Genomic DNA, 16500 nt, shown 5'->3' on the forward strand with positions numbered 1-16500 from the left:
ACCACCCTCGCGGCAAAACGGTTCTCGTTTTATGCCGTCCGGATGGGTTGTAAAAAGCTTGACCCATCGTCTGCGCAGTCACTTCCCACGATTGCCAGCCACACTCATTCAGCAATACCGTGCCCGATCAGCCTCGCTGAGCAGGACTCATCCAGAAAGAGGATACACGACACGAATGATGTTCGTGTGCCGGGCAGGCGAACGTTTAACCTTGAAAAAATTTTCCATCTCCAGTGGAAGGATGACCATGGGCGGGAAATAAAACTACTCCCCTTTGGTAAAAGGGGAGTAACTGTGCATCCGGTTGTTGAACGGGAATAGTGTAGCTAGCAGCACCCCTGCTCCATTTGTCCTTTGTGTCGGTTGGCTGGTTGGTGTGTGTTTTTTTTATTTTATATAGTTTTAAAATGAACTTCCCGACCACCGTTTTATGAGCGGCAGCATCATCCATCTTCTCTAACCACCTCCAAAATCCTGCTCAGCTTCCTCCCATCCCGGTGGTGGGACTACTTACTGATGCATTTTATCACGTTTTTCTTTGTGATTATTCCGCTTGCAGTTTTACTTGTTTCTATCTACGATCTATGCGTCACGGTGGCACACGCTTGTCGGGACCGCAACCCTCGAAGACGGATGTAAAAATGCAGGATATTGCAACCTTGGCAGTGAAAATTTTATTTCTTGCTGACGGTATGCGATAGTGGTTTCCAGGATGATTGTGATTTGCTGCTGCTGGTGCAACTTTAACTGCGCTTGCATCGTTTGAATTGTTGGCATTCTGTTTGGTTGCGGTGAATTGACCATCTCACTTAATTTTACACTCGATACATCCCAATTCACTGTGATTTGATGATATGTGTCACCATTTTTATCGTTGCTGATTTCCTTCTCGCAAAATCACCACTCGGTGCAATATTAGAAACCACTCACGTGATTGCATACTGTGCAGGCGCATAAATTGTGCTAGTGTTGAATCATTATTTCAGTCGCCAATTGAAGTTGACCATTATTGATATTCAAAGTAGTATTCAAATTCAAATATCAATATTCTGATTAATAGCTTAATTACATTACTAATTATGCTTATTCCAGAAAACATAGTAAGCTAATCATCATTGCCAGGTTGATCATTTGAAGGTACAATTTGAAGTTTGTAGACATTTGTTTAGCATTTAGAAAGAGTATGAAAAACACTGGACTACCACCGAAACTACTTCCACTCTCCTTCACTTCACTTCACCTGCAATACCCACGGAACTGTGCTCTCATGCTGAGAAACGTTAATTGGGTTTCTAATGTTTGTCCCACCAGTTTTATTCGCCTTTTTCGGCTCTAGCGAGGATTACACTCAGAACTAGTTATTATCATTCCTTTTTTTTGTTTTCGGCAATAAGGCAAATCGTTTGTTTTGTTTTTCCTTACACGTGCCTCATTTGCTTTCCAATGAAACTCTCACCAACAAAAATAATGACTGCTCATTAAATCGTTTTAAACGGCCGTTTTGAATGTTTATATTGGAGTTACTCGTTAATCAGCATCTTTGCGAGCTTACCCTGGTTCGGTGACGATTTGCACATTTTCCGCAGCAGGAGAAATGGCCCGGCCAGGGTAAGAAACGTTGTTACTACCGATACTACTAACACTGCTCCGTCGGCTGGCAACACTGCTGTCACCGCTTGCATCTTCCACATCGCCGTCACTCCCTGCCGAGGCGGACGGTTCACGATCGGACACCCTTACCGGATCAGCCTCCATCACTGCGCGGGCTTCGCACACGCACGGACTTCAACAAATATCGCAGCAATTAAATGGACGCTTTGTTTACACCGTGTGTATAATTGCCTAACTCCAGGCGCACTTCTCCGGAGCAGCAGAATTCGCAAAATAACGTACAACAATACCAACACCCGGTTGTTGTTTACCCGTCCAAGAGCACTGTCCGATTGGTCGTAAGCTAATGGTACGCATCGGTCGGTATCCTGGCTACCGGAACCGGACTATTAGGAAGTGTTTTTAAATATTGCCCTACCATTATCCCCCTAAGGGCGATAAAGGTCCAATAAAATGCTTATTAGCGAAAAAGCGATTCAGTTGCATAAACTAGCTATGGAAAGGATCCACCAGAACGGAACACGTGTATAGAATATTGTTTTCCTTCCCATAGCTTCCGCTCTTTCCGTTTCGTCCACCTTCTCCTGCCCATCGTTCCCTAGAGATATGGAGAATGCGTGCGAGAACGATGGGACAGAAATCGGTTAATCAATTTACATATATGCCGAGGTTGTATGCCAACGGGCTGGATCGAACGGCTTTCCTTTTTTTTGTGTGGACGAGTGGGCATCCACGCAGTGTGTGCACTTTTCCCGATTAACTTTAAGAATTTCTTCCCTCCGTGTTTGATTTCGTTTCGTCTCAATAGCTTCTCCGGTAGCTGGTTTTATTCAATCAATCGGCTACGTTCGAGAACTTCCTGCTCAGTTGGATGAAACTCCTCGCGTGGAGGATAATATTCTTGTGTGCCATGTGCTAGGCGAACGTTAAACAAAACACAAATCCAGCGAAAAAATATAAAGCTCAAAGTTTGATATACTTTTGTGTTGCATTTGTCAGCTCGATCAACCCACATCGGAGCCGCTCAACCGGTATGTTTCGTTTGGCGCACTCCCGGAAATAGTAAACGTTTTCGCAACATAAACTGCAACAGTACAGCCAACCGGTAATGATTGCATTATCATCCGCAGCGTACTTGTTCCATTTCCTGCGTACTTTAGGTGCAATAATTAGATTTCTCTCGTCGAAATGAGAAACAGCGCAGCAGAACCAAAGGACCGGATGCATCGTCGTATTGGCTTTTAATTTTCATCTTATTCACCCTGGGTGAAGTTTTGTCTGGTTTTGTATTTATATATTTATTTCCTTTCCTCATCCTGTTCCAGCTCGAACGTGGCTGGTGACTCGATGTCAAGGTTACCGGTTAATCGGTCCCGATAATTGCATCGATGGAAGCTGCTCAATTTTTGTTTAGCGTTTGCTCATTAGAAAAGCGCTCAGATAACATAATGTCCGGAGTCGCACGAACAGCTCAAGGGCTATTTTTTACTGTGGCATCACAGTAAACATCATTACGGTGCATGCCAACGAATGTCATTACCATTTTATTCGTGTATTATTCGTAACGACAAATTGGTTTACGAAGCAATGCGTTCTGATTTTGTTTTCGCAACGCTCAGCTTCTTAATCGATTGGCTTGGCACGCGGCGTTCCATTTTAATGGCTGTTTTGATACTTAGTATATCGTGGAAGTGTGTGTTTATTTTCGATTGGACTTTACTCGTTAAATAGTAATTAACAGAACGACAAAGTTTTATAACTTAATTCGGTTCTTTCTTTCGTTAACTAAACATTATAATTTAAATTATTTTCGATACAAATCTTGTGTTTCTGAACCACCACTAAAAATCCTCAGGAAGTAAAATTATTGATAGTATCTAAAAAGCAACATCTGCAAAATATTGCATAACTTTAGGCGTAATTAATCTTTAACGATTCAATGAAACAATTTAATTTCCCAACATAAAAAGTTTAATAACTATCGTTTTTCTTTCTCTCTCTCTCTCTCTCTCTCTCTCTCTCTCTCTCTCTCTCTCTCTCTCTCTTTCAATTGTTTAGCAAATATGCATCTTACGCTATCAACTACCACCCGGATCTGTTTGTAAGATCAGTTTTACGACGAGCACGCAATGTTCTGCGGAGGAGGGTGTTTTTTAAAATTATTTGTTTATACTATTTTACACGATACTTAACAATTTCGCCTGCGTAAAGACGAAGCTGTGCCAGCGTCCATTGCACTGTCGTTGACGCTGTAACCACACGCGACAACAGTAAAGCGAGAACGTAAATAAATACATCGCCACGAAAATCTCGTGCGCGTAAACGGCTTTGGCAGGGCAGCCAATTTTATGTCCCAGGCGCACTGGCACCCAGCCGGTACGGTATTCCAAGCCAAACCAGCAGAAACACATGGCCAGGGAACAGACACACACCGAGCGACGAACGCTTATTTTTAGGTATCCCACCATGTTACACCTATTACTTTGTTTTTTTTTTCTCTTGCTGGTTTTGTCAAACTCTTTTCCAAGCACGGCCGGCGGAAAAATAAAAATAAAGCAAACATCATAGAACGGCGACACACACATGCTACGGGTGTGTCATATTTTTGCAAACCAAAACGATAAACCTGCTCCCCGATGTCATCGTTGGAAGGCAAAAAAGACCCTCCCTGGTCAGATGGAAATGGCGCAAAACACTTCGAACACTCACGTGAACATTCCGATTCCGAAAGGCCTGTGTTGCCTGTGCCTAGCAATACAGCGACAAACCTAACCTTCCCATCCCCCATCTTCTGCCTCATCCTCCATCCACTTACTGCTAGATTGCCCTACAAATTGGAAAGCTAAAAGCGCAGAATGAGCATCTTGCCACTTGCGCGAAGGCAGACAGATGCGTTAAGGGTGCGCTTTGTCGATGGCAACTACGGTGGAGTGCGCTCCCACTGCACTCGTTTGACAAATTTAAAAATCGATCAATGACGTCATACGCCTTCCCGAACGTATATTGCTGTGTGTGGGGTTTAATATGGTCACCTCTTTAGGTGACTGCCAACACAGCTGGTCGCGTCGCTATGAGCAGCAGTTCTAAAATCGTAATAAGCGACGAGCTGGTTGAGGTTATGTCACTAGCAACGGATCACGTAGTACCGTACATTATGGAGCTATTTATATTTACATATCAAAACTTCAAGGCTTTTGTGGTTCCCAATCAGTCCAGCATTGGACATTTGCCCCGCACAGTTCACCATACAGAAGCAAAACGCCAACATTCCCCCCTAACTCTTAACCTTAGCTCACTAACCTTTGATTGCCGTCATCCATGGAGTCGCCGTCCGTACTGTCGAGGCTGCTGACCGGACGGTAAGCAATCGGGGTCACGCTGGACGTCGCAGAATCGTCCGAATCGTCGTAGTAGACCGAGTCGGCACTGATCGAGACGCGCGTTATACGGCAGACGTTCTTCTGGCTGCCGCGCAACACTGCCGGTATGAGAAACCGTAATGTCGCTCCATTGCTGTATGGCATCTGGAAACAGATAGGGATACGAAAGGATGGTTAAGAATGGTGAAAATAATTTACAAATTGCGTTACGATAGTTTTAAATTTAAAAACAAAAGTGCTTTTTCGACATGTCTGGTATCTAAATCGCCTAGAGGTATGCAATGTTATTTTGTTTCCAAATTTTTAACAGCTTAAAAGGGAGCACAGAATCCTTCCAATTGTTTGGTCAAATTTACTGGTAAAACCCCGCATTATCCTTGAGACGTTTACAAAAACAAGTATTTAAAAAAATATATTGCATAACAGCAGGAGTAAGAACGATGGACAGCCCATCCCAGTTTAGCCGCATTTAGTGTTGATTGACAAACATGAAACGGCATTCAACCCAAGCCTTAAAGGCATCAAATAATCTCATCCCATCTACTGGGCTGGTAACGTCATGAGAACGACGACCGGACGACCCAGCCGATATCCCGTACAGTGCTTTTCAGTTGAGATGGCGTTGGATCGGCTGACGACGACGCTAGAGCGGTTAGAGGACTTCTGTAGCAGGTTAAGACCTCAAAACGGTTGTAGCGCTTGATAAGCAAGCTAAAACCTGGAATCTTGTTGCTATATCTTGAACTTCGGGACCTCAAACCGAGGTCTGGATCTGCATCACTGCTCAATGCCTTCATAAGGCCATAGTTGGGAAAAGGTCACTGAGGTTTAGACTTTAGAATGGATGTGTAAAATTCACGCATCGAAGGAGGAGAGTCTCACCCAAGTCCCGGATGAAATGGACACGCGGTCATGCGGACTAAGGGATGGATTACTGCACATGGGTTGAAGGACACGAGAGTAGGAGATTATAGAACATATAAATCTATACGAAGTTATAAATCTAAAGTATATCAAGATGTTTTACAATGTTATTACCACACGTAATATACTCATCCGCTCACTTTTAACCAGATGCTAATACTAGAAATTTCCGGATGAGTAGAAACTTTATTTTTTGTGGACTTAAGGGTTAACAACTTCGTGTAATTGCTTCCCAACGGTTTTACGTGTAGGTATTTCCGATATTGCATAATGTTAGGCGCTATGCGCTCAAGACACAAAGCCTCGTTGCAAGAGCATACAAAACGTGAACTTCAGCTATTTTAAATCCACAAAATCTATTCACTGGACATGCTATTGGTAAAAGTACATTGAGCGCCGTAATACCTTGCTGGTGATGAGAATTGTGACGTAGTACCCGGCGACATTCGGATTAATTTCCCAGAACCGCAAAAAGGCACGCACAAAACACCCACGCACTTCCAAATACGGTAATAGCTACAAACTGTCGCTAGCGTAAACAAACAACACAGCACGAACTCACTTCCGTCTTCGGCACAATAAACACGCACAAATTAGGCCCTGCAGCATGTACCGCACAAACAGTCGCAGCCGCCTGCTAAAACCGGGTCATCCCCCAACCCCAAAATGCAGGTTTTGCAGTGGTGGCACGCTGGTTGAAGGGTAAGCGAATATGCGAATGATAACGGGAACTACCAATAGAGGTGGTCGCGGGTTTCGCGCGACATTTATGATCGTCGCACACATACACGCGCGCACTCGAGCGTTTCTTCGCGAGGAGTAGGGGGTGCAGACAGGTTTCTTTTTGACTAAAAATTTAAAAACAACCCCTAAAACACCGCGTCCGGAAAGACCATTTCTAGCGACGTTAGGCTCGAACGAACTGCCGCGAATACATCCTTGGCACCTTGAACTTGAAGCTGTCAGGTTAAACTTTAAGGCCAACGGCGTGTTACATTGATCGCGGCAGGTTGATTGGCCCCAGTCCGGTTATCCGGGCCTCGTTGAAGGATGGGGTTGATGGTGTTGAAGCACTATCGGCCCAGAATGCTGAAGCAGCGCCGGTAAACACTTTATCTAGCCGGAACTACCGGCTCCGAATGCGCGGATCTTGCCCACCGTGGAGAAGTGCGCTAACGGATCAATTAACAGATACAAATGCAGGGCAAACACAGGCACTGGTACGTAAGCACAACAAATACAACCCCCGCACAAAATCACACACCCGCCCGGTTGAGAAATACGCGATCGTCTTCACGACGCAAGAACGCGACTAACGCCGCAGAGACACGACGTTCACCAATTGATGGGTTTTTTTTTCCTGCTCCCAAACCCGTTGCGGTGTGTGATCTCTCTTCTTCTTCTCCATCATCCCTCCCAACGGCTCTTTGAAAGGGGTTGGTTTCGTTCTGTCTCTTAATGTTGCTCTCTCACATACCGTTCTGCAGAAACGCTAAGACCAGCAGCTTCCACAGCCATGTAGTGGTGGCCCGGCTGTAAGTAGGTTACGTGCGGGTGGGTAAGCGAATATTGGGGATTTCATCCCCTACCGGCTGGATCACACCAGCAGCGCAAGCGAGACAACACGAACATTCTCAACGATCACCCAGGTACGCAAGAGAGTGTGTGTGTTTGTATGGCGAACCGTTATAGAATGGGGAACCATCTTTTCCAACTCGTTCTTTTCGCTTCTTGTCGCGTGGCAATTCCCACCCTTTCTCCACTCCCCCACCACTCCAACCCCTAGTCGCACTGGGGTGGAAAGGCATGATCGTTCTGGAAGAAGCTGGGGAAAACACTTATGCACGTTGCGGTACATTGAGAGAATGTTTGCAGCGCATTAAGAATGTAACATTCGACCAAACATCTTCACTCTCTCCTGCTCAATCTTTTGTGCACTTGTCCTGCACTGTTTGTGTTTTATCGTAAATTTAGCTGTAAATCAGGCATGTCAAACATAAGGCTCGCGAGGTCTTTCCCAAATTCAACTATTGTCCGGTTGAATCAAAATTATCGTCTCGAACGATTTTGACACGGCGTTAATTAATCACAGCGAAAGGGTTTATCAAAACCTTGTCAATCTTGAAGCGTAACTTTGGCACTAGTTTTGCTTATTAAAATTTGATTTTTTTTATTTTATTTCTTATTGAAAACAGTCATGTTTCCGAGCCAAAAAGAGTTAGACATTACTGCTACAAGATGTTGAACAAAATTCTAATCAGAACAGATTGACATTGCTTTAAACAAGTTTGTAGGATTGTAGGTTCAGCTTATGTCCACCCATCCCAAGCTGTCCAAACACTTCATCATATCCCCATGTAGAATACTGTTCAAACTACATTGTTGTAATCTCGGTAACATTTGCATCGTTGTTAGACTGGAATTGTTTTAAAATTTCCAATTCTAACTCCATACGGTTGAAGATCATCACCGCGAAATCGTTGATCTAAATTAAAAAAAGAACACGAAAAAAGATACTTGAAGAAATCAAGTATGCATTGATATAAAAACAATGTATTCATCGAAGAACCTATCATAGTAGTCTTGCTAAAACATTGTCGTGCGTGCTGAAAGCGGTCTCGTTTTTTGCATTGAAAACTCAGTTTGTTTGAGAAAAATTAGTGAGTGCTTTGTGGTGTTGTAAACCTATAATTGGCTACTGACTATTAAACTGTGCATGAGGAGCACGTAGTCTGTTTCATACTGATGTAAATGTGACGAAATGATCGCAAGTGTCTTCACAATGAGCGAAGAGATCGGCCCAGAAATTCTTGTATTTTTTGACGCACGGACAACCGACCTAAAATTGGAGCATCAAACTTCATACGCGAAGATCAAGCGAACGATCGAAATTCACATTAATATGTGCAGGGCCACGAGAGTTGACAAATTTGTCCAATGACCAAATCAGCTGGTCAACTGTGAAAACCACTATACAATAGCCGCGCACACAATTGTTTTCAGATTTCCGATACCAGGAGAGCATGTTTTCCCAGAGGTGACATCTGCAGCTTGGGACAAATTTGCCCATCACAATTGCTATTGCATACTATCAAACACGTGAGAACGATCGCTAATAAGTAATATCAATAAAACGGAAAGCATCCTTCATCTCGCTCAAACTTTCCGTCGGCTGGTACGAAATTCCATACAAAACCAGCTGATTTCAGATTTCCGATACCAGGAGAGCATCCACGGAAGAGGTAGCTCCTGGTATTGCGCCAGAAGGTATGCAATGTTTATACACTAACTTTGCAACCAACTTGCAACGCAATGCACCGTAAGGTATGCAATGTTTATACACTAACCTTGCAACCAACTTGCAAGACCAACGGGAAAGTTAGTGTTTAAACATTGCATACTTTTCGGCGGTTTTCGAGCAAAATTGCTGCAAAATTTTACTCGACCCACGGGAAAGTTAGTGTTTAAATATTGCATACCTTTCGGTGGTTTTCGAGCAAAATTGTTGTACTAGGTGCTACCTCTTCCGTGGATGCTCTCCTGGTATCGGAAATCTGAAATCAGCTGGTTTTGTATGGAATTTCGTACCAGCCGACGGAAAGTTTGAGCGAAATGAAGGATGCTTTCCGTTTCATCCATCTTCCTTACACTAGCGATCGTTCTCACGTGTTTGATAGTATGCAATAGCAATAGTGATGGGCAAATTTGTCCCAAGCTGCAGATGTTACCACTTGAAAAACATGCTCTCCTGGTATCGGAAATCTGAAAAAAATTGTGAAAAATTGTGAAATCTGACAAACTGCTGACAAATTTGTCAAAACGGAGCTTTTTATCAAACTTCAATTTGTAGAAAATCCACGACTAAAAGTTGACAAAATCCTGACAAAATGCTGACAAAATTTTCCACCGCTTGCTAATTAAGACATTGTGTTAATATTATTTTTTATCGGAAGATTATATTTTATTTTGCGTTAAAAGTACATAAGCTTGATTTTTGAATCAACTTTAACTTATATTTTACCATTATTCCTATCGCTTAAATCGCTTAATATTTACACAAAAAAATAGAAATATCAAATCCGTTATTTATTTTTTTTTTTTTGTAACAACTGTCGAAAGCTGCTTCGATCATGTGGATATTCTTGTCAATTTAATTTATACTTTTCGCAGTTGACAAATTTGACAGCATTTAGACAACTCTCGTGGCCCTGCATCTATTTAAGTGACAGTTTTCCACCGGTAAAGTTTTATCATTTTAGATCAAAGCACACTGTAGGTAGTCGAAATAAAGGTGTACAAAGTACACTTTCCATGACTGTAAAATGGTTACGATTTCCCTCCTCTAGAGGGCGCTCCCACGGCAATCGCATCTGCACCGGCGTAGGCTGGCAGCACTGACCTGTCATTTACGTTTGTGTTCACCAACAAATTATTTGCATCTTCTCTGCTTTTATCTTTGCCGGTGTGTTTTCCGATTAAACAGTTTTCGACAATTGGCTACGGGTAGCTTTATTGCCTGCTACAACTATTACCCTACTTCTGCAATTCACACTTATTCCCAATCAATCGTATTCTTCCATAAATTCCGGTGTTTTTAATCGAGACGGTAAGCAAGCTTCTTTCTTATTTACCTATGTAAGAACATAAAAGACGAATAGCATCATTAGGATGTTTAGATTGAAAATTCGCGGAATTTTTTGGGGTTTTTGCATGCCGGTTTCAGGGAAATGTATATCTCCATAAGCTCAACATTGAAAATAACGCTGTTTGTAAAGATCCCCAATACTTTACTTCTCGTTCCAGCTCATACAAATTTCCTAACCCCAGAAAAAAAGTTCCCTCCATAATGTCGCATACCATCCTACTGATCCAACCATCGCAGCAAGCCGATACTCGCACCTACTGTGATTATGAAAGTGTGAAAGATTGCTTGGAAGGGGTGTGCAAGATCTACGAGGAGCATCTGAAGCAATGCAACCCAAACTTATCGACCATAACCTACGATATTAGCCAGCTTTTCGACTTTATCGACCAGGTAATATTTTCACGTAATGCGATAGTACCTTCGAGAATGGTCGAGTTCTGATACACCTTTCTGTTTCTCTTACAGCTGATAGATATTAGCTGCCTTGTGTTCCAGGAATCTACCCAATCATATGCACCGCACAACAAGGTATGGCTAAAGGAGAATATTTACATCATGCTGAAACGGATAGCCACAGGTGGCAACGCATCGTAACCCTGTATCTATGACAGTATTATGTTAATTTCTTCAGAGTTTATTAATTGTTAAGTGTCAGCCAATATTAGGAGTACAGGCTGAACCATTTGGCAAATTCTTGAAAAATGAAATCTCTATTGCCCCGTACTCCCCAACGGCTGAACCAGTTAAAGCAGACTTTAACTTTCTGCACTATATTGCATTTAAAAGGTTGTTTAAGGCATATCAAACAAGAGGATTCGTATCGTTTATGTTATCCGCTTACTTTTGATTATTTTTTGTATTCTTTGTACAATTGAAATGAGAATATTCTTAAACTTTACATGCAGTTATATCAGAGAAAAAAAATCTACTTATATTTACCCAAATACAGGGAAAACATCAATCATAAAATGTTACTGTAAAAATTGTATAATATGGAAAAACGGAAGCCAATTTTAATTTTATGCTCAATTACTTCACGAGTGATGTCTTTGTAGCGATAAGAAAAGATTTATTGGGAGATGCACGTTCGTGTGCTCAAAACTTTTACTCCCTAAATTAATGAATAAATGAAATATGACTCGAACTACAAAACATTCTTTAATTCTGGTCGTTGAAATATCTATACGGGGATTTAGTCATACGCAATACACGATAAAAAAAACTCGTGTGGGTTTCAATTGTTCACAACAGTTAAATTATATTCGTTTCCCTCGAGCTCCACTAGAGGGCGCTGTCGATGGCATGTGTCAAACGCGCTGGTGGGCAGCAACAAATTATGTGCCTGAGCTAGCATCGGCGATTTGGATGTTGTAATTTTCTTCCGATTTAAAGGAAATTTAACCGTGTAATACTTATCCGCAAGCAGAACAACGCTCTATCCAGTGTACTTCGCCTCTACAATCAATTGTTTCCTCCATCATTCGTGTTCTTCAGTCAACTTCGGCGTTTTTTTAACGAGACGGTAAGCACCTTCCGCTTTGTTATGAGCATATGTTTGTGAATATGTATTTGAATGTGTGCAAGGCGTGTGTGTTTCGATGAAAGCATAACAGCATTAGACTGTTTGTTCTGGGATTTGCGAATTTTCCGCCACTTTCTAAGCCGGCCGCATGGAGAAGGTTGTCTCCACATGCATGACAATAAAATTAACCCAACTATAAGCACAGTTATGTTGAAAAGGACTGCAATGTTTTGCTTTTCGTCACAGCTGTAGCAAGCATCCCTAACCTCAACACTCGGAAAAGCGCTTTCCACAATGTCGCACACCATCCTTCTGGTACAGCCGGGTCAGCATCCTGAGACACGCACCTACAGTGACTATGAAAGCGTCAACGAATGTATGGAGGGTGTGTGTAAGATCTACGAGGAGCAGCTGAAGCGGCGCAACCCAAACACACCCACCATAACCTACGACATTAGCCAGCTTTTCGATTTTGTCGATCAGGTAATTCTATTGATATTTTATTACGTTATCGTTATTTATACGTTATCTACCTTCTAGACTAAAATATCGTTGCTTGAAGTTGATTATAAACAAACCTTTTATAACGTTGTACTATAAAAACTGCATTAATAAGAAACACAAGAAGAGCTGTGAAATCTATCGTAAACTATCAGCACGAAGAATGCGAATGAAGTTTAATCATATTCAAGACGATTGGTTAAGTTAGGGGATAAAGGACGGAAATGAAAAAGGAATAATTAGGGAAGGAATTAAGGAATAACTGACATCAAACTGTTGAACTTCCAGCAGCAGGATAGAAGTGGATCATTGTGAGTGTAGAGAGTTTAGCGAACATTCATAGCTAAAGCTACACGAGGACTGAGGCACATAAGAACTGATTTACGGAAAGAAGAAATAGTGTTTAATGGTTCCCATTCTAGAACATTCATCAATGGTACAATAATTCAAAGCCATTCATAAGAGTATTGGATGTACCAGACTTCATTAAACGGTTATAAAAATCAAATACGTAAAATGAACCCTAGGTTCAGTTTTGCTTGCAGTAATATTTCGCAAAGATCGCCTGATGTAAAAGGAAATTTCTAGAAAAAGATAAATAAATTGTTACACGGCAATAACGATCGTTAGGGTATTAGTAACACCAACTGATAACCGCAATCCCGAAACCATGTCAGTGATATAACGCAGATGATGTTTTGAAATTGCTCGAGTATTAATACACCATTCTATTTTTCTTACAGCTCATAGATCTTAGCTGCCTTGTGTACCAGAAATCTACCAACACGTACGCGCCGTACAACAAGGAGTGGATAAAGGAGAAAATTTACGTACTATTGAAACAGGCAGCCGGCAACACTGCGTAACAATGATTCTATCTCTGCGCCACTTTTCAGTTTCTACACTTTCTTTTCTTATAGCTTGTAAGCCAACCATTAGTAACCTCTTAATATCCCTTAAACTCTTCCTGTACGATGAACTAGCTGAGGCGAAAGTACGATGCTACATATTTTATATTCTTTTATCTTATGCGTTCGGATATCCTTTCCCAACTGCACTTGCAATGAATTCGTCCAGAAAAGTGCGTTTATATACAATTTCTTCCCGAGTTATGCGGATAGTTTTTTTAATTTGACAATTTTCAAAGTTTGTTATGTTGTCTTTCAATTTAAATTGTGGCAATTTTTCAACACTTGAAATTGTATCAGAATAGAAAATATTGTTCTTTGTACTACTTGAAATGAACTTAGAATATTTATTTTTTAATGTGTCTTTTAGCGTGAAAATATGTAAGCGATCCCGCAATACGATATACGAGTTTCGCGGGTTTCCCTGGATCTCACCATCCACGTAACTTGGGTAAGACTGTATGGATATTCTCAAAAGTTTTCTCTTGAATTCGTCCCACAGCATTACTTCAAGTTTGCTACTCCCCAATCAACATATAGTGTTAATAGGATATCAAGGAAAATATGCATTGTATCGAAAAACAAAAGCAATCATTATGGTTTAGTTTTACAAGCCTGCACTTATTGTGTCTTTTTTTAAATATAACAGGAAAAATCAGGCAGTACGTGGTCATATGCTTCAAAACCCTTTCTTCATAGTGAAATAAATCTTGCTTTCTGTTTGTCTTTACAACATGCTAGGTCATACAGCTTTTCCACATAATGTTGGCTATCTATACTTATTTTTACCACGTTCAGTTCAGTACAGCTAAGGTGCGTTTCAAGACAAAACTTGTGTGGTAGTGAAGTTCGAACGATGTTCGAACGCGGCACGATCCTGCACGGGACTGACCCCAAAGTTAATGTAGAGCTGTTCGAGATTAAAATAAGCATTCTGTACAAGTAAATTTGCGTGAATATTACTATGCATTGTCGTCGTCAGATATAGTGTTATTTGAGGAAAGAGACTAATAAAATGAACTGTAAGTAAGACAAATTGAATTTTAATATATTTCCTCCAATCTGCTATGAAAGTGTGCCTCTTGAATGTGTGTGGGGAAATGGGTTTACTTTATTGAGAAAAAATGGAAGAATTTTCTACATCAAAGATGAGCATTTGCGGCATTTCTAGGGAAAGAAAATTCGTCTTCCGTTCTGTGTGGGCATTGCAATTCTTTATTAACAGTCAGTTTATAATTGTTTTCTTCGTATTCCGTTAGAGGGCGCTGAGAATGACAGCAGCAGTTTACAATTGCGTGCAACGACTATTCGGGCACTGAACGAACGACGGATCTTTCCATCATCTTGAAGAATCGTGTTTTTCCCAAAAAATACATAAATTAACAAGGTGGTAAGTTGATTTCTATGTTTTTTTAATAAAATACTCCCCCACCAGTACGATAGTTACGCTGTGAGCAAGCTTTTCCGGCGTGTTACAGCCATCCGGCTTGTTTGTTGCCGGTTTATGTTAATGTTTATCTTCCACATGGGGTGCACGACACATACCCTCTTCCCAGTAGAACCGATACCGGATAAAGCTGCAAGGTTTTACTTTCTGTTAAAACGTAATTTTGTTTCCAGAATTTCATAATGAAGCCAGTCATCTTATTCGCACAGCTGGAGCAAGATATCAAATCTCGCACCTATTACCAGCTTTCAAATGTTATTGAATGCATAACCACTGTGTGGGGGCTCTTCCAGTTGAAGACAATGGAGAAACGCGATTTTGGACCGCCGACCCAGGACAAGTACGAGCAGCTAATGTCATTCATCGATAGGGTAATGATATAAAGCCGTTTGACTGTATCCGAAATAATGCTGATGCTTCCTTCTTGTGCACACAATCTCAGCTTCCGGATCTCGCATGCCTGATTTATCGTGAAGACATAGGAAAATATGAAGCTCGGAACAAAGCCTGGATTAAAGAACAATTCTTAAACTTGATCGGACTCAATTGGGTAAATTCACATTCACTAATTTTATATATTGCTTTAAATTTTACATATTACTGCTTCCATTTCTTTGTTTAGGTTTCCGTTCGTAACGAAACCGATTGACCTAGCTATCAACCATTTATCATTATTCTTCTCCATCCAATTTCTCCAAGTTCGCCGTCGATAGACGGACATTATTTTCATGAATATGTCCGGCTAAATTGGCCAGGCCATATGTCTTAAGACAGCCATTATTGTTAACCATGAGCACCAAATAACAAATAAACACAACAGAATGTTGATAACGTCCTGTAAGTTATGTGTTAAGAGCGTATGATTTCAATTATGGCAATATAACAACATGTAACAAACAAATCAATCTGCACCAATTATGCATAGTTTTGCTAAAATTCTAGCGAAAGTAAAACACGTATGGAAATTCCCCGTACAAACTTTGGTTCCAAATCTGTACAAACGGCCAATATGGAATTCAATGTCCAGCTTTTTCAGTCATCCGCTAGAGTGCAATGTCGTAGCTGTCAAACGCGCTGTAGGGCAGCGACAAATTACAGGCGGTCCCCAAGATACTTTGTTATAGCGGACCGCTTTAACCCGGGAAAAATCCGCGTATCTCGAATTTCCACGAATTTCCAAGTCGAATCCGAGAGAAAAATCGTTTACACTTCATAGTAACATAGTTCGTTTCTTTCGCTGCACATTATATTTTTAGCAATTTGGGGGACTTTGAGAAAATGTAAATCAAAATAAATTGAAAACAAACATTTTCTATGAAAAAGGATGGTATTTTCGACCATTTTTTAATCTTTCCGTTTAGATTTAATACTATAAGCTAACTCAGCTGTCCCATTTCCAAAAACAGTGTATTTCCAAACCTCGTATAAGAGGAAACACGTATCTTGGGGACTGCCTGTATGTACAAAGTAAACATCAACAATGGGGGTGCTATGGATTTTGCCCAATTACGAACAAAATTTAATCGTGTTTGTATAGTTATCTGTAAGCAGAACAACGCTCG

The 16500-nt window shown here is 41.1% G+C and overlaps 2 protein-coding genes across 2 annotated transcripts; both read left to right on the forward strand.

Annotated features, from left to right (window-relative positions):
• The first annotated feature begins 10345 nt into the window (after positions 1-10345).
• LOC128307104 (protein enhancer of rudimentary-like) lies at positions 10346-11698 on the forward strand. Its single transcript, XM_053044831.1, has 3 exons — positions 10346-10521; positions 10719-10950; positions 11026-11698. The coding sequence occupies exons 2-3, from the start codon at positions 10762-10764 to the stop codon at positions 11152-11154; spliced, it is 318 nt and encodes a 105-aa protein (XP_052900791.1). The 5' UTR covers positions 10346-10521; positions 10719-10761; the 3' UTR covers positions 11155-11698.
• A 213-nt stretch (positions 11699-11911) lies between these two features.
• LOC128306883 (enhancer of rudimentary homolog) lies at positions 11912-14516 on the forward strand. The gene is made up of 3 exons (XM_053044520.1): positions 11912-12082; positions 12329-12565; positions 13327-14516. Exons 2-3 carry the CDS (start codon positions 12377-12379, stop codon positions 13447-13449), a joined length of 312 nt encoding a protein of 103 aa, XP_052900480.1. The 5' UTR covers positions 11912-12082; positions 12329-12376; the 3' UTR covers positions 13450-14516.
• Positions 14517-16500: the final 1984 nt, after the last annotated feature.

Source organism: Anopheles moucheti, chromosome X (assembly GCF_943734755.1).
Source record: "Anopheles moucheti chromosome X, idAnoMoucSN_F20_07, whole genome shotgun sequence".
NCBI lineage: Eukaryota > Metazoa > Arthropoda > Insecta > Diptera > Culicidae > Anopheles > Anopheles moucheti.

Excerpts from the sequence above, each read along its gene's own strand:
- LOC128307104 (XM_053044831.1), top strand. The coding sequence starts at position 10,762 with ATGTCGCATACCATCCTACTGATCCAACCATCGCAGCAAGCCGATACT. Across the intron at positions 10,951-11,025 it reads TTTTCGACTTTATCGACCAG|CTGATAGATATTAGCTGCCT; the intron begins GTAATATTTTCA and ends TTTCTCTTACAG.
- LOC128306883 (XM_053044520.1), top strand. The coding sequence starts at position 12,377 with ATGTCGCACACCATCCTTCTGGTACAGCCGGGTCAGCATCCTGAGACA. Across the intron at positions 12,566-13,326 it reads TTTTCGATTTTGTCGATCAG|CTCATAGATCTTAGCTGCCT; the intron begins GTAATTCTATTG and ends TTTTTCTTACAG.